Raw genomic sequence first — 18,841 nt, 5'->3', positions numbered from 1 at the left:
AAGGATGCAAACAAAAGCAGCAAAGGCTTCTCTACTTATATAAATTCTAGAAGGAAGGGGATGAATCAGATTGGTCCACTTCATATTGATGGTTCAACTGTTGATGATTCTGCTCAGGTAGCTAACAAATTGAATGAGCATTTTCTATCTACATTCACACATGAGAAATTCTCTAAGAGAATGAAGGCCAGAAGTTAATAAAACTCTCACAGGGAGCTAAATAATTTTGTAATAACTGAGAGCAAAGTGAAGGAGAAATTGTTGAAGTTAAACATAAGAAAGGCACCCGGGGTAGATGGGATCTATCTAATTATAGGCAACAAAGAAAGCAACAAAGGAAGTAAGCAGGAAAGAAGGCAACAAAGGAAGTAAGCAAACCATTAGCCATAATTATGAGAGTATCCTTGAATTCAGTTAAGGTATATCAATTGCTTAAATAGATAATTGCTCACATTTAGCAACAAAAAATCAAGTCTTCTGCAGAGTATCTACTAAGTCAGTTAATAAAAATTAGAAAGTGCAGCATGCCACATTCACTACCAATAGGAGTGATGCAATTTTCAAAAAGCTTACCAATGGGTACCACGACTAAGTTGCTATTGTCTATTTGCAAGAAAACAATTGAATTTTTGGCCTGCATAGTACTAATATTGAAAATTAATTTATTAATTACTAAATAACACTACTAAAATTTATTTCCGTTTTTTCTAAAATGTAAGCATTTTTGTTTAATCCCAATGTAAACCATTATGTAGGAAGCTAAAATCAGCAATCTTCAGGATACAAACGAATAAACTGCGAACAGTATATTTTTCGATATTAAAAACAGCTTACGGGTTCATTCCCCCACCCTCTCCACTTCCGTGGGCACGGAATACAAATACCTTGCAACAGAGATACCACAGAATACAGATACTTTGCAACTTACTTCTGTAGTGTTCTCTCCTATGCCGTGGAAGTTTGGTTGGCGGCACCACCCACCAGCCTCAGGAAACTATGGGACCTCGAATTCTGGGTCCTGAAGTGGGCCAACTTGTGGTCGCACCAGATCTACACTCTGCTCCAACCTGCAATACACGCCCACAGTCCACAGAGCCCATGTGCCAAAAATAAAGGCATTCCTTCATCTGTGCTCAGCTAAGCATGATCACATCAACATCTGGAACACGGTTGGTTGGCGTTTGCCAGGCAGATATCTCCGCAGTAACCCCTCATTGTGCTCAAGGCTCCAGAGGTTACAAAATTTCAAGAGACACTTCCCAAATGTGACTCTGGACACGCTCAACTTGCTCAACATCGACCTGTGGTCTATTGACAAGGCATATCGCGATGGCATCTTGTCCTATCTTTCTGTTTGTAAAGGACAGTTACGTAAGTGCCGGTCTTAGTTAGCGGATGTCATTTCATGTTCTGCTCAACTTGTAGCCCTTTTTTGTTTTAATTACTACTTAATTTTTACATTTTGATTATTATTTTTGTTTTTTATTTATTTATTATTATTTAGTTATTTATTATTATTATTTTCTAATAAAAAACATATTATAAGAATCCTCTGTCTTTCTGTGTAAGGAATCACTATTATATACAATTGATGTTAATAAAGAATCTTATTATTATTATTAGATTGGGAACCACTGATATTAGCGTATAACAGCGGGTGTTCCTCAGGGGGATGTGCTCACCCTTCTTCCATGCCGTCTTACTAAGCTTTGCTGTTACTCATTATATTAAGCTTGTTTGTATAAACTTATCTTTTCTGCTGCACTTACAAACTGGCACAACTTCCGAAACTTAGGAGCAGTTGGATGTTCTCGACAATGTACAAATGTGTGCACTGGAAGCTTCTACCTGACCTTGGGAAAATCGTTCTTTAACGAGTACTTTTCTGCATGCAAATTATTTCACCTTTCATCACAATTGTGCAGTTAATAAATATTAGTAAAATGAACTTAAAAAGGCTCGACCTATTTGTTTGTGGAATTAATTAAGAGGGAGAAGTCAAAAAAGAAGGTTCCTATTTTATCCTCAGTAGCAAACGATCATTTTGAGCTCTAGCTTGGGGATCGTTAGTATGGGGTTCCCACAGTGTGCGAGCAGGCAACTACACAAGCAGATTAGACCACATGTGGACCCAACGTTAGTCGGAACATGGCAACCGTACTGAATATGCAAGCAGTAATTCAGTGTCTATAGGCTAAACAGACTTCAGGAGTGTGTTCTGCAGAAACCAAATTATCTCCAACAATGTAGATCAACTGGTACCTCGTCATATAGGACCCTGATGTCATGGCAGTGAAACGCATGGGAGGAAGCGATGTCGCGAGTATGCCAATAGTCGGACTTACAGTAGGAGTGGGCACTTATCCTCATCTCCGAACATACCAAAGACATCGATCTAGTAGTGTAGGAAAAGAGACTAACTTCTTTTTCCACATTTAAAGAGTTATAAAGTAAATATATAAATAGTGAAGCTCACATCTGGTGAGTATGGGCTTGGCACACCCAGGGTCCTGAGCTGGATATCATCATTCTTCTCCTTGGTGATTTCCTTCTACTTTTGACTCTGTCTCTTTGGGTAACTCAGGATTTTTTTTTTTTTTTTTTCCCCTCTGGTGCAGCATAAACCTCGGGCTTCCTTGCACCATATGGCTATTAATAATAATAATAATAATAAAATTGACAGACGGGTCTCATACCTGTGCTGTTCTAATAACAAGTAGTGCCATCTTTAAACCTAAGAACAGTCTTAAGTCATCTGGGTACAAGAAAACATGCACACTACTGCATTTCACAAGTGCTCAGATTGGCCAGCAATGAATTCCTACCACAAGTGCCTCATTCCACTTCAGCACAAAGATACTCAATTGTGTTGAAATCCTGTACCTGAGCAGGTCAATAAAGTACGGTAAAATCACCCTCGTCACCTGAATAGATACATCTAATTAGTAATAAAGTATATGTAGCATTCAGATTTTTATCAAAAAGTATCAGAGGACCTAATGTGTGTCATGAAAACACTCCCCCTCTTTCCCCAGTCCACTCTTATTCTATCACCATCACACTTCCAACCCCAGCCTGCGGTTTTGACATCTGGCACGATAGTTCCATTGATTTATGCTGCTGTCACCATATCTTAGTCCTGCCACCAATATAGAACAACTGGAACCTGGATTCGTTACACCTGAACCTTTTTTTTTTTTTTCAGTCCTTGAAATATCCAGTGACGACATTCCTGTACTCACTGTAGGTGAGAGAGGGTGTTGAGGGATATATCCTTGGTCACATTATGCAGAGCTGTGTACTGGATGAACTCCTGGATAATGAATTTTTGGTGACAAAACTCTTTGCATAAAGCAGATGTTATGATGATACAGTACAACCTCAATAAACATATGTGTCAAGGGACAGCTTTAACCTGAGTTAGGAATGTGAAATTTTGAAAAATCATCAAAAAATAATTCAAAATTGTTCAATTTTTTATGCCACCTTTATTTTCAATTTTTTTCTGAATATAACTGTGAAAAATTGTTCATTTTTTATGGCACCTTTATTTCCAATCTTTTTTGAACAGAACTGTGAAGAATCACATCTATATTAAAAACATATACTTATTTAATTAATTTTTTAAAGTTAAAACTCCCTTTAGACTGTCAGTGAGCAAATGCAAATTACAAACCACATGCTTCAAAAAACGCCTGTGATCAGACACCACCCTGTCAGTAACTGAAGCACTCGCTACATGAAACTTTTGATCAGTTTGATCCCAGATGATGCATTAACATCACGAAGCCAGAGAGCATACACCAATTGGAGAAAAGCAAGGAACAGTAAAGTGAGCTTGCTATCAATAACACTACATGACATGCCAATCAACATGTGCACAGAATAAGGTTTAATTTATTGGTGAATTTTTTCTAACTGTGAGATAATTAACAGACATTTCTGGAATTTTCAGTGTAGAATTCAAAGAAAACATTTTCAAAAACAGCCTATTAGGAGTTTCAGCTGTGTGGATGGAGTAGATAAAGCACAAATTACTGAAATATTATCAGGGTCAAATCAACTCCATGCAGCTGATTCAAGGTTAACACCAACATTATACACAAAGTGGGTGAAGGTAAAGAAAGCCAACAGAGCGAACTTCATGTACCTTACTGGTCAAACTTGTTTGGCGTTACCACACAATAGCACTGCTCGCTCGGTAAACAGACGGAAAGTGTTATCACTCTGGAGCAGAAGTCGAGAACAACATTTGATTGACAGGTAGGCATAGTAGATGATGTACTGATCGGTGCGTGAACACAGACTATAACCAGTTTAATTTCTGCCCTAATCTCAGAAGCACTAATGGTCAATTGCCCCTGGCAGGAATCATTGGGGTGCCTGCCAATATGTCTGCCTGGGGCAAAGGTTGACGACATAGAGCAGATATCTTTTAAGGGCACAAAAGGAGATATTGTTGTACACGTTGGCAATAATGATATTAAGAGTAGGAGACTGGTGGAATTAGTAAACAAGTACAGGTCACTGTTGAATTAGGGTTGAATTTGAAAGTGTCTGCAATTCTGCCCAGACATGATAGGAGGGAGTATATGATGAGAACCTTGTCGATCAATTCAGCCCTGGAGAGATTGTGCAAGGCTCAAGGGATAGAATTTTCTCAGCCTGGTCTGTGCTTGTTAAGAGGAGAGACTGCTTCTATAGGGATGAGATACACTTAAATAGAAAGGGTGCAAGAATATTTGCTGATGGTATCAAGGCAGTGTTAGGTGGGTCGGAAAACTGCTAGCTTGGGGAAAGGGGATACAAGGACTAATAGATTAACAGTAGCCACTGGCAGAGGTGAAAGTGATTCTTACACTGTTTCTATTGGAATGAGCAGCAGCCTGGAAAACAAGATGCAGGGGAGTTCAGAGACTGCTAGGAGTCATTGCGGTACAAGTAACACATGGGCTGTGTTAGGGTAGCTAAGAATAGGAACAAGTGCACGTATACTTGCATGTAGACCAATGCAAGGAGTTTCGTAAATAAATTTGATGAATTTGAGGTATTGGTCAAAACATCAAAGGCAGATGTTGGAATATCAGTGATGTGGTGTCACACAGATATAAGGAATGCAGAACTGGAATTTGGGGAGTACAATGTGTACAGGAATGGAGGAGGGGTTATGCTATTAGTTAAGAACCACATAAAATCCAAGGAAGAATAGCCAGTCGACATGGCTGGACAGTGCAGTGTCGAGTCAGTTTGTTGTGACACTGGGAAATCAAAATTGAGAGTAGGAGTGTGTTATAGGCCAAATGACTCTGATAACTCATTAGGCCTATAACACAGAGTATAATAAAAAACTGTACAGGGAAATAGTGGGCCAGTAAATCAGAGTCTTATAATGGGCGATTTTAATTTCCCGGATATTAACTAGAATTTGTGGGTTGGTCACTCACACACTAGCAAGGCTTTTGTGGATTTATTGGATGATTGTTTTCTATATTAGCATGTTTGGGAGACAACTAGAGGGAGTAATACACTTGATTTGATTATCAATAGTGATTCTTCATGAATTAAGAATCTGCAGATAAAGGAACCCCTAGATGGCAGTGATTGCACTGTGCTGAAGTGGGATTTGTCAAAGAGGTAACTACCATCGAGGGTAAGGGGAAGGGTTTTTGCTTTCGTAAAGGCGACTGTGGAGGTCTATGACAGTATTTAAATTCTATACAGAGGGGCCAACTGATGATGTTGCCAACAGCAAATTTTAAATGGGAAGCATTCAAAGAATTAATCTTGGAAGCTACTAGGCTTTACACACCAACTAAGAAATAATAATGTTCAAGATTTAGGCCTAAATGGATGTCAGATGAACTAATGAGATATGTGGCAGAGAAGAAAAATGCATGGGATACATAAATTAATGGGTGACATGGAAGCCTTCGATAGATATAAGTTGGTCTGTAACCAAGTCACAAAGCAGTTTAGGAAAGCAAAGGCAGATTACGAGAAATCTTTGGAAAAGGATGGAAAGAAAAACAGCAAAGAGTTCTTTACTTATGTAAACTCTAGAAGGAAGGGGATGAATCAGATTGATCCACTGGATATCAATGGTTCAACTGTTGATGATCCTGATCAGGTAGCTAACGAACTAAATGAGTATTTTGCATCTACATTTGCACATGAGGAGTTATTCAGGGAGTGGAATGCCAAAGGTGAACTAAACTCTGGCAGTGACCTAGACAATTTTGTAATAACTGAGGGAAAAATGGAGGAGAAATTGTTGAAGATAAACATAAGAAAGGCACCTGGGGTGGATGGGATCTATCCAGTTATATTAAAGGAGGCAGCAAAGGAAGTAAGCAAACCCTTAGCCATAATTATGAGAGCTTTCTTGGGATAAGGGGAGGTATCCGTGGAATGGAGATGTGCAAATGTGCCCCAATTCACAAGTAATTAGACCTGTTAGTTTAACTTCTGTTCCAGGGAAATTATGGAGGCACTGGTTAAAGAAGCACTGCAGGATCATCTAGACAAGATTTCAGTTATAGCTCGGACACAGCATGGGTTTGTTAAGGGGAAGTCTTGTCTGACTAATTTGATTGGATACTATGATGTGGTCACAAAGCAACTGGATGCAGGGTATAACTTTGATATCATTTATTTGGATCTTAGAAAGGCTTTTGACACTGTTGCACATGGAAGACTGCTGCACAAATTAGAGCAGTGCGGCATAGCAGGCAAATTGCTGCTATGAATAAAGGGATGGTTGAGTGGGAGAAGACAGAGTGGTAATCAATGGACACTGCTCTTCGTGGACTAATGTTATTAGTGGAGTGCCTCAGGGTTCAGTGTTGGGTTCATTGTTGTTTTCTATATTTATAAATGATACTGATGATGGTATATCAGGCTTAATGTCCAAGTTTGGAGACAATACAAAGGTTGTAATGATGGTATGCTGCTGCATCAGGATCTAGAAAAGTTGAGCAGATGGGCTGAGAGGTTGAAAATGAAGTTTACACTGACAAATATAAAGTACTACATATGGGAAGCAGTAACCCCAGAGTAACGTATCAACTCTGTGGTACTACACTGACAGTGGTAGAGAACGAAAAGGACATGGGAGTAATTGTGCAGGCAGATATGAAGTTTTCTAAGCAGTGCAGGCAGTCTGCAAAAAGTAGCTCATGGTGTCTTGTCAATGATATACAAGAATTTTTCTAGCAGGGTTAAGGAGGTGATTATTCCCTTGTATAAGGCAATGGTCAGGCCACACCTTGAGTACTGTATACACATCTGGAGGCCTCATTTTAGGAAGGATGTAGAGCTGTTGGAACGAGTACAGAGAAGAGCAACAAGATTAGTGAATGGAACAAAGGGTGCTCTTATGAAGAAATGCTTAAGTTTTGCAGATTACAGTGTTTGGAGACTAGGCACCAGTGCAGTGATCTGATTGAGGTGTATAAAGCCTTGAATGGTTTGAGCATGCTCAATGTTGATGGGATTCTTCCTCTTGTTCAGAATAATCACCTGAGAGGGCATAGATTCAAATTGAGGAAAGACAGTTGTAGGATAGATGTGCAGTTGTAGGATAGATGTGCAGATAGATGTGTTTACCTTTAGCCAGCGGGTAGTTGATTGGTGGAAAAATTGGTGGACTTCCATCCTTTGTTATGGAAGTTGATAGCCTAAATAAATTTAAGGCTGAGCTGGACAGGTATTTGGAACGAAAGGAGGGATGAAATCGGAGCTTGTGGCACCTGGATGCACTGTGGGATGAAAACAAGCCAGTAGTGGTGGTGGTGTCATGCTTTGGGTGATGTTCTGCTGGGATACCCTGGGTCCAGTCATCCATGTGCCAGGCATCCTGATGTCTACCATCTACTTAAACATCATTGCCGACCAGCTACACCCTTTCATGGCAACAGTCTTCCCCTCTGGCCGTGTGCTGTCCTTCAGCAGGATAATGCACAATGCCACACTGCCTGGATTGTTCAAGACTGGTTCGCTGAACATGAGGAAGACTTCCAGGCATTGCCCTGGCCTCCAAATTCCCCAGATATCAATCCCATCAAGAAGGAGTTAAAGGATCTGCTGGTTACGTGTTGGTACCAGATACCAAAAGACATTTAGAAACTTTGTAGCATCCATGCCTCACTGGGTACGAGTTGTTTTGGCTGCAAGTAGAGGACCAACATTAGGAGTTTCAGCTGTGTGGATGGAGTAGATAAAGCACAAATTGCTGAAATATTGTCAAGGTCAAATCAATTCTGTGCAACTGATTCAAGGTTAACACCAGCATTATAAACAAAATGGGTGAAGGTAAAGAAAGCCAACACAAGAACCACGGCGAACTTCGAGTAACTTACCAGTCAAACTTGTGTGCTGCTATGATAACTTGTCCTAATTGCACATGCCCTAATGAATGCTTTCCATAATGGTGAAAAAAGGTCAGGTTACCCCACTCCCCTGATAGGGAGGGAAAGGTTAGATCAGGAAATATAAGGAAACCTTTTCTATTATTTCCTAACCTACCATTTAAGGTCAGGTTATGAAATATAATGAAAAATAAAGGAAACCTTTTCCTTTTTTCATAAGCAAAACTAAATCAATAATATACAGTTGTGCCCCCGTATCTGCTGATTCAGTTACTCGCGGTTAACCAAGGAAAAAAACACAAAAAACCTAACATGTACTACCACATGTCCAATATGATGCTTCCCTTTATTTTTTACGACGTTGATTTTAAATCTAATAGCTTACCTTTATTTTTTTACAATGTTGCATATAGTTTGGTCACCAACATTACAATGGTTCTTTAGAGATTTAACGGATGCACAGTTTTCAAACGTTTGAACAATTTCAAGTTTTTGTTTAATTGGAAGCACAACTCTTGCATTTGCCCATCATTTTTGCGATTTCTAAACAAAAAAAAAAAAAAAGTTATTATAAAAAAAAAAAATTCCTACATCTCTGACATAAACAAAGAAACAAAATTTGTCCTTTTGTGGTGCGACGGAACAACAATCGACACGATGCACTAAATCAAACCAAACATTTGGTCTCTTTTTTTTTTTTTTTTTTTTTTTGAGCGGTAGGTGTGAAGACAGCGGGGGTTGCAAGATAATGGGATAATGTTCCAATGACGACTTATAATACCGGTTCTTGTTGCTTATGCCTCTTCTAGTTATTACTCAATACACTTTATATACACACGCCTCTTCTTATATACCTCTTCTAGTTATTACTAGAATTTTATGATTTGTTTTTTTTTTTTTTAAATTTGGAGTCTTGAAGTGCCCCGGTTAATCCAACCCCAGTAAATCGTGTGTCTGCTGTACTTTATTATTACCGTATTTAATGTTGGCAATGTCTTACTGTGTGTTTAATTTATCAATTAAACTTTATTATACATATGTATGTACAAAATAAATCACGTTATATATGGGGTCAGCAGATGTTCGCCTACATCCATGGTTTCAGCCATCCACGGTAGGTCTTGGAACACATCCTCTGTGAATACGGGGGTCTCACTATAGTAAAAACACTCATGAACTCCAAAAATCTGCTTTTAATAATGAGAAAAAAACATAATGAAGAACACAAAAATGAACAGAACAATGCTTTTTCAGAAAAAAAAATCAATTTCATGAATACAAATCATATAGTTGGTCCTCAATAGCTATTTCACAATTTCATTAATAATATTCCGAAAAGTATCGTCACGATCTTTCCCATAAATCTGATGCCATATATATTCATTCATGTTACCAGCGAACATATCTTTACAGTTTCCATTTAGTCTCTCAGTCACACTTTTTAATCTCTTCCACTGGGCTCCGATATTATTCATGTGTGTTCTGTGTATATAGATCTACAAAATGTTCCTTATATTTCGGCGTTAAATGTTTGTTAATTATTTTTTTTCTAAAGTCGTAATATGCCTGTATCCACAACATTTATCTGTTATGATGGTAGTGTTTTTCTTCACTACTTTTCTAAATATGCATAAAAGAGTTTTCGCTTTCCGACTTTTTATGAATTTCATGAACACAAATTTTGATTCTCTTTCAAATACTCCAAACACCCATTTCATCTTAGCAGTTAAATTTCATCCTCTGTGATGTTTTGGTTTTACCAATATAGTTTTATCTGCTTCTACAGTTTTCTCGAATCCACCCAACTTAATGGATTTTTTTTTAACAACAGCAATTTGCAAATCTCTCTTAGTATCTTATAAAACTTAATTGCTGTTACTTTCGAAATCTCCACATGGAATGCTGTCGTAGTTACTGGCGTGCATGCTCACCAAAAGTATAAAACATACATTATCTTTTTTAGTGGAGTTTTCTTTTTCCATAAAATTATGTTTTAATAGAGAAAGTCACGCAGAACATTTTTTACAATGCCAGAACTTTCCACATGACTAGAGTAGCCAGAATTCCTGGATTATCAGCATTAGCAGAGGTATATGATGCAAGAAAGCAAGCTTATGCAGCATCAGCCAAAGAAAAAAAAACACACTTCAATTTCACCCCGTCGTTCATTCAAAACAACTGTCCAGCTGAGCCTTAAATTTATTTAGGCTATCAACTTCCACAACAAGGGATGGAAATCTGTTTCACCAACCAACTACCCGCTGGCTAAAGACAAATTTCTGCACATTATATTTTAGGAGCATTAGCAACTAAGGCCATATTGCTCCGGGATATGCAGTGGTCATTCCCTGACCTTTCCGCATCCGCCGTATTTGGTGGTGACGGACTCAAACCCCGGTCTAATCAAGAAGCGTGTGCTACGCACTGCTGCTCCTTCCCACCTGGCTACGGAGGTGCTTATCTGAATTTATGCCCAGGTGATTATTCTGAGCAAGAGGAAGAATCCCATCAGATTGAGCATGCTGAAACCATTCAAGACTTTAAACACCTCTATCAGATCACCTCACAAGTGCCTAGTCTCCAGACACTATAATTTGCAAAACTAAAGCCTTTCTTCATAAGAGCAGCCCTTCGTTCCATTCACTAATCTTTTTGCCCTTCTCTGTACTTGTTCCAGCAGCTCTACATCCGTCTTGAAATGAGGCCTCCAGGCCAGTATACATTACTAAAGGTGTGGCCTGACAATTGCCTTATAAGAGGGAATAATCACCTCCTTATCCCTGCTAGAAACATTCCTGTATATCATTGACAAGATACCTTGAGCTACTCTTCCAGCCCATCTGCACTGCTCAGAGAACTTCATATCTGCCTGCACAATTACCCCCAGGTCCTTTTCATTCTCTACCACTGTAAGTGTAATACCACAGAGTTGATACATTGCTCTGGGGTTGCTGTTTCCCATATGTAGTACTTTACATTTGTCAAGATTAAACTTCATTTGCAACATCTCAGCCCATCTGCTCAACCTTTCCAGATCCTGTTGCAGCAGCAGCATAGCGTCAGTAGTGTACTTAACAACCCTGCCAACCTTTGTATCATCTGCAAACTTGGACATTAAGCCTGATATATCATCATCAATATCATTTATAAATACAGAAAACAGTAATGGACCCAACACAGAACCCTGAGGGACTCCACTAATAACATTAGTCCACGATGAGCAGTGTCCATTGATTACCACTCTCTGTCTTCTCCCATTCAACCATCCCTTTATCCATAGCAGCAATTTGCCTCCAATGCCACACTGCTCCAATTCGTGCAGCAGTCTTCCATGTGCAACAGTATTAAAAGCCTTTCTAAGATCCAAATATATAATATCAAAGTTAATCCCTGCATCCAGTTCTTTTGTGACTGCATCATAGTATCCAATCAAATTGGTCAGGCAAGACTTCCCCTTAACAAAACCATGCTGTGTCCGAGCTATAACTGAAGTCTTGTCTAGTTGATACTGCAGTGCTTCTTTAACCAGTGCCTCCATTAATTTTTCTGGAACAGAAGTTAAACTCACAGGTCTATAATTACTTGTGTCAGCCTTGGATCCTCCTTTGTGAACTGGGGTCACATTTGCACATCTCCAGTCTATGGGTACCTCCCCTGAGTCCAAGGAAGCTCTCATAATTATGGCTAAGGGTTTGCTTACTTCCTTTGCTCCCTCCTTTAATATAACTGGATAGATCCCATCCACCCCAGGTGCCTTTCTTGTGTTCATCTTCAACAATTTCTCCTCTACTTTACTCTCCGTTATTACAAGATTATCTAGCTTACTTCCAGAGTTGAATACACCTCTGGCATTCCCCTCGCTGAATAACTCCTCATGTGTGAATGTCGATGCAAAATATTCATTTAGTTTGTTAGCTATCTGAGCAGGATCATCAACAGTTGAACCATCGATATCAAGTGGACCAATCTGATTCATCCCCTTCCTTCTAGAGTTTACATAAGTAAAGAACTCTGCTGTTTTTCTTTGCATCCTTTGCCAAAGATTTCTCGTAATCTGCCTTCGCCTGCCTAACCTCCTTTGTAACTTGGTTACAGATCAGCTTATATTTATCATAGGCTTCTGTGGCACATGTTAATTTATATGTATCCCATGCATTTTTCTTCTCTGCCATATGTCTCATTAGTTCATCTGACATCCGTTTAGGCCTAAACCTTGAACAATATTTCTTAGTTGGTATGTAAAGCCTAGTAGCTTCCAAGATAAGTTCTTTGAATGCTTCCCATTTTTAATTTGCTGTTGGTAACATCATCAGTTGGTCCCACTGTATAGAATTTAAATACTGTCTCAGACCATCATAAATGTCTTTACGAAAGCAAAAACCCTTCCCTTTACACCTAATGGTAGTTACATCTTTCAGTAAATCCCACTTCAGCACACTGTGATCACTGCCACCTAGTGATTCCTTTATCTGCAGATTCTTAATGCATGAAGAATCACTACTGATAATCAGATCAAGAGTATTACTCCCTCTAGTTGCCTCCCGAACATGCTGATGTAGAAAACAATCATCCAATAAATCCACAAAAGCCTTGCTAGTGTGTGAGTAACCAACCCACAAATTCCAGTCAATATCTGGGAAATTAAAATCCCCCATTATAAGACTCTCTGATTTACTGGCCCACTCTATTTCCCTGTACAGTTTCTTATTATACTCATCAGAGTCATTAGGCCTATAGCACACTTCTACTCTCAATTTTGACCTCCCAATGCTTATGTCACACCAAACTGAATCAACACTGCACTGTCCAGCGATGTTGACTGGCTTCACTTCCTTGAATTTTATGTGTTTCTTAACTAATAGCATAACCCTCCTCCCTTCCTATCCTGTCTATCCTTTCTGTACACATTGTACTCCCCAAATTCCAGTTCTGCATTCCTTATATCTGTGTGACACCACATCTCTGATATCCCAACAATATCCGCCTTTGATGCTTTGAGCAATACCTCAAATTCATCAAATTTATTTAACAAACTCCTAGCATTGGTTTACACGCAAGTATACGTGCACCTGTTCTTTTTCTTAGCTACCCTAACACAACCCATGTGTTTACTTGTACCGCAATGACTTCCAGCAGTCACTGAAATATCCTGCATCTTGTTTTCCAGGCTGCTGCTCATTCCAATAAAAGCAGTGCAAGAATCACTTTCACCTCTGCCAGTGGCTGTTAATCTATTAGTCCTTGTATCCCCCCCCCAATCTAGCAGTTTTCCAACCCACCTAACACTGCCTCGATAGCATCAGCAAATATTCTTGCACCTTTTCTATTTAAGTGTATCCCATCCCTGTAGAAGCAGTCTCTCCTGTTAACAAGTACAGACCAGGCTGAAAAAAATTCTACCCCTTGAGCCTTGCACAATCTTTCCAGGGCCGAATTGATCGACAAGGCTCTCATCATATAAATTTGCAGGATTATGCAGGACAGTCCCGGATAGCAGTTGTTTGTCCCACATTGCAAACTGTCCCGGACTGGACATGTAGCCTCCATACTTAATGGCAAACATAATTTTGTTTGCATTATGTTTGCCAGAAACCAGTGGTACAATAGAAAGAGTTTTTCAGTAGTAAATAAGCTGTGCACATCAACAAAAACAAATGCCCATAGAAACGCTGAAAGGAATACTACAAGTTAAGTGCAATTTTACTAATTCTTGCGAAGAATTTTACGAATATATATAGCAAATAAGGAAGAATTATTAAAAAAAATTCAATCAACAGAAAAATATTTAATTTCTCTTGTTTTTATTGTTAAAAGAAGTATGTATTTTTATTTCTAAGAAAAAACAACCTTTTTTAACTAAACAAAAATATATTTAAAACATGCTTAATTCTGGCAAAAACACTTAATACTCGTTTTATTATTTTTTTTCTAATTACGACTATTTTTCTCAGTTCACATCTTTTACGCAACCCTCTGATCGTTACGTAGCGTAACAGGAGGGTTGAATTTCAGCTTTTCTGTGAAAAAAAAAAAAAATATATATATATATATATATATATATATATATATACAAAGGGTACTAGGAAAGTTTTGCAATACAGCTTTGTTTATTTAATTTTTTCAAAGTAATTTCCTCTACATTCAATACACCTCCCCATCCTCCGAAACCAATCTTTAAACCAGTTCTGCCAAGTTTCACTAGGGAGTAAAGCACACTCGTTGTCCCAAGCCCGTAGAAGGTCCTCATCACTGGAAAACCGCCTCCCTTTTAGCTTCATTTTCACATGCGGGAACAGTGCAAAGTCACAGGGAGCAAGGTCTGAACTGTAGGGAGGGTGCTCGAGAAGTTTCAGTCCTGTCATGGTCAAATATTCGGTGCAGGCTTTGGCGCAGTGAGCTGGAGCATTTTCGTGATGGAGGTACCAGGTGTCCATTCTTGACTTTGGCCGCAGGTTCTTCATAGATCCAATGACTTTAGGCAGGCATTGTTCAGTATACCACTTAGCTGTGACTGTCTTCTGCGTGTCCAAAACGACACGTTCGACAATTCCACTCGATTTGAAAAATACAGCTATCATTTTCTTCTTTACAGATCGGGATTTTCTGACAATTACGGGTGTGTCGTCATCATCAAAGACCGAAACTTTGTTTTGAGCCTTGGTCGGCAGATCGTAATAGTACAGCCAAGTCTCGTCACCTGTCACGATGTTGTTCACATACCGAGATTGTCCCTTATCAAACTTTTTTAACATCTCCCGGCACCAAGTCACACGTCGTGTCATCTGCTCTTCAGTCAGTTGATGTGGCACCCAGAGAGAGCAAAGTTTCTTCACGTGCAAATGATCTTGCAGAATCGAACGAATTGCTGGTGCATTTAGGCCCAAAGTATCCTCTATCTGTTGGTAGGTCACACGCCTGTTTTCGTCAAGCATTTTCCTCACAGCAGTAACGTTTTCCTCCGTAACTGATCTTCGTGGCCTTCCCGGCCTCTCAGAATCCTCCAGAGTGAAATTTCCCCTTTGGAATTCTCTATACCACCTGAATATTGTTGTACGATGTGGACAATCATCATCTAGTGCAAGAGTCATTTCTTCTAAGCACTGGTCTATGGTTAAACCACGCACGAAATTATACCGCAAAACTGTCCTTATCTCACTTCGTGACCACGATGCCATACCAAGAACTTTACACTCTCACTACTAATGAATAACTGGGCCCATCGACTTGGCACGGCGGCTACTATGCACGTATGAACATGTCTCAACAGGCAGCAACAAGCAGCTTCCTGTGATTCATTGTTGCGTCATATTGCAAAACTTTCCTAGTACCCTTTGTATATATATAATTATTCTTTTGTATTATGATGGTTCAATTTGCATTTTATTTTTAATATTCTATTATAGTAGTTTTATTTATTATAGTAGTTTTATTTAATTTCTTTCTAGCTTTTTCTGTTGTCCCAGTAGCTGTTTTAGCAATGCATGGGTACTAACAGAGTACTTATTATTATTCTTTTGAATTATATTGTGGTTTAACTCGTCTTTGTTCTTCTTTAATGTCACTGTTTTTCGCCATGATGGCTAATTAAACATTGTCCGTGCCGGTGTTTTTAACTAAAGATATTATAGTTAATACATTACTGGTCTTTAAGCTAGCCTATTCTCGGTTATCTTAATTACCCGCGGCCTATACATTTAGGATTTTGCAACTTGTTGCGTATTGCTAAAGAAAATTCCATAACACTTATTGATGAAAAACTGTAGCAATAGTCAAATTATCAATACTATTTTATAACAATATAATATAATTTATACATTTTTATACATTTTTGTATTACATCACATATATATATATATTTGGGTTTTTTTTAAGAAGACTGATAATTTTAGTTCAAAGAAGTCAATATATTTAATTTATATTTTGTATGTGAATATTTTTTTATATAAAAAAATTTTAAAAATGTATATACTGTTTCCCAGTGGGTTGAAAAATCCCTCCCTATTATATGTACTGCATTGGAATGCTAAGGATCTGGCCACTTTACATATGACTCTGTTCGTGATTAAATTAAGTTAAAGTAATCATTGCACTTAAAACAGTACAGTATTCACTTTTTATATGCATTCCTTTTCTGTAATCAAATTAAACTGAAAATAAAATAAAAAACGTTACAGTTTAAAAAAAAATTGTTGTTTCTTACTGAACATACGACGAAACTTTTATACATATTGGGAAGGGGGGGTGTGTTAACTTCTACGATAATTTTATTGCGAAATTTTATTTCCGAAGAATATGCAATCAAGCCAGCTCAAGAAACTGTACAGTTCAAGTACTATCCTCAACGCAAAATCAAGTTAAACCGAACGTTAAAGCATCTGATATTACACGTCACACAAAAAAAGATTTCTATAAGAGGGGTCTTAACAGCTATGTCTAAATGAAATAAATAATTCACATTTTTACCTCCGATGTCATTCTTGAAAGAAGAAGTAAAAAAAAAAAAAAAACAGTTTTCGTATGAACCGTGAAATATATATTTAGTACTCCTTCTCTGTCACAGAGCAGTAGATACTCTCTGCGTTAATACTAAAAGTAAAATCTCGTCTGCATAGGTGGAGTCACAGAGAACTATCTTACTACTATGCGCGTGGAGTCCGATGAATGTTGACTTTTACTTTTTTTTTTATTTATTTATATTTTTTTATGTTCCTATAAGTTTGACTCTGATGAGTATAATAAGATATTGTACAGGGAAATAGAGTGGGCCAGTAAATCAGAGAGTCTTATAATGGGGGATTTTAATTTCCCAGATATTGACTGGAATTTGTGGGTTGGTCCCTCGCACACTAGCAAGGCTTTTGTGGATTTATTGGATGATTGTTTTCTACATCAGCATGTTCGTGAGGCAACAAGAGGGAGCAATACTCTTGATCTGATTATCAGTAGTGATTCTTCATGCATTAAGAATCTCCAGATAAATTAACCACTAGGTGGCAGTGATCACAGTGTGTTGAAGTGGGATTTACTCAAGGAGGTAACTACCATCAGAGGTAAAGGGAAGGGTTTTTGTTTTCGTAAAGGCGACTATGATGGTCTGAGACAGTATTTAAATTCTATACAGTGGGATCAACTGATGATGTTACCAACAGCAAACTCAAAATGGGAAGCATTCAAGGAACTAATCTTGGAGGCTACCAGGCTTTACATTCCAACTAAGAAATATTGTTCAAGGTTTAGGCCTAAATGGTTGTCAGATGAATTAATGAGACATGTGGCAGAGAAGAAAAATGCATGGGATACATGCAAATTAATGGGTGACATGGAAGCCTGTGATAGATATAAGTTGGTCTGTAACCAAGTCACAAAGGAGATTAGGCAGGCAAAGGCAGACTACGAAAAATCCTTGGCAAAGGATGCAAAGAAAAACAGAAAAGAGTTCTTTACATATTTGAACTCAAGAAGGAAAGGGATGAATCAGATTGGTCCGCTGGATATTGATGGTTCAACAGTTGAGGATCCTGCTCAGGGGACTAACAATCTAAACGAGTATTTTGCATCTACATTCACGCATGAGAAGTTATTCAGGAAGGAGAATGATGTAGGTAAAGTAAACATTGGCAGTGAGCTGGATGATTTTGTAATAACTGTGAGGAAAGTGGAGGAGAGATTGTTGAGGATAAACATAAAAAAGGCACCTGGGGTGGATGGGATCTATCCAGTTATATTAAAGGGGGCAGCAAAGGAAGTATCCAAACCCCTAGCCATAATTATGAGAGCTTCTTTGGAGTCAGGGGGAGGTACCCATACACTGGAGATGTGCAAATGTAACCCCAATTCACAAAGGAGGATCAAAGGCTGACACAAGTAATTATAGACCTGTTAGTTTAACTTCTGTTCCAGGTAAATTAATGGAGGCACTGGTTAAAGAAGCACTGCAGGATCATCTAGACAAGAATTCAGTTATAGCTCAGACGCAGCATGGTTTTGTTAACGGCAGGTCTTGCCTGACCAATTTGATTGGATACTATGATGTAGTCACAAAAGAACTGGATGCAGGGAATAACTTTGATATTTTATACTTGGATCTTAGAAAGGCTTTTGATACTGTTGCACATGGAAGACTGCTGCACAAATTGGAGCAGTGTGGCATTGGAGGAAAATTGCTGCTATGGATAAGGGGTTGGTTGAGTGGCAGAAGACAGAGAGTGGTAATCAATGGACACTGCTCAACGTGGACTAATGTTATTAGTGGAGTTCCTCAAGGTTCAGTGTTGGGTCCGTTGTTGTTTTCGGTGTTTATGAATGATATTGATGATGGGATATCAAGTTTAATGTCCAAGTTTGCAGATGATACAAAGGTTGGCAGGGTCGAAAAGGACACTACTGACGCTATGCTGCTGCAACAGGATCTGGAAAGGTTGAACAGATGGGCTGAGAGGTGGCAAATGAAGTTTAACATTGACAAATGTAAAGTA

General features: G+C 38.5%; 1 protein-coding gene across 1 annotated transcript in view; it reads right to left on the bottom strand.

Annotated features, from left to right (window-relative positions):
- Positions 1–16,938, bottom strand: part of Atox1 (Antioxidant 1 copper chaperone) — a 34,108-nt gene extending 17,170 nt beyond the window's left edge. Inside the window, exon 1 of the mRNA XM_090380636.1 lies at positions 16,830–16,938. Coding sequence (XP_090236762.1) covers positions 16,830–16,841 — 12 coding nt within the window. The 5' untranslated portion in view covers positions 16,842–16,938. The remainder of the gene's footprint in view (positions 1–16,829) is intronic.
- Between the last annotated feature and the right edge of the window lie 1,903 nt (positions 16,939–18,841).

This window comes from Mastigoproctus giganteus, chromosome 1 (assembly GCF_048544385.1).
Source record: "Mastigoproctus giganteus isolate SK-2022 chromosome 1, ASM4854438v1, whole genome shotgun sequence".
Taxonomy (NCBI): domain Eukaryota; kingdom Metazoa; phylum Arthropoda; class Arachnida; order Uropygi; family Thelyphonidae; genus Mastigoproctus; species Mastigoproctus giganteus.
This window is presented reverse-complemented; position numbering and strand designations above follow the sequence as displayed.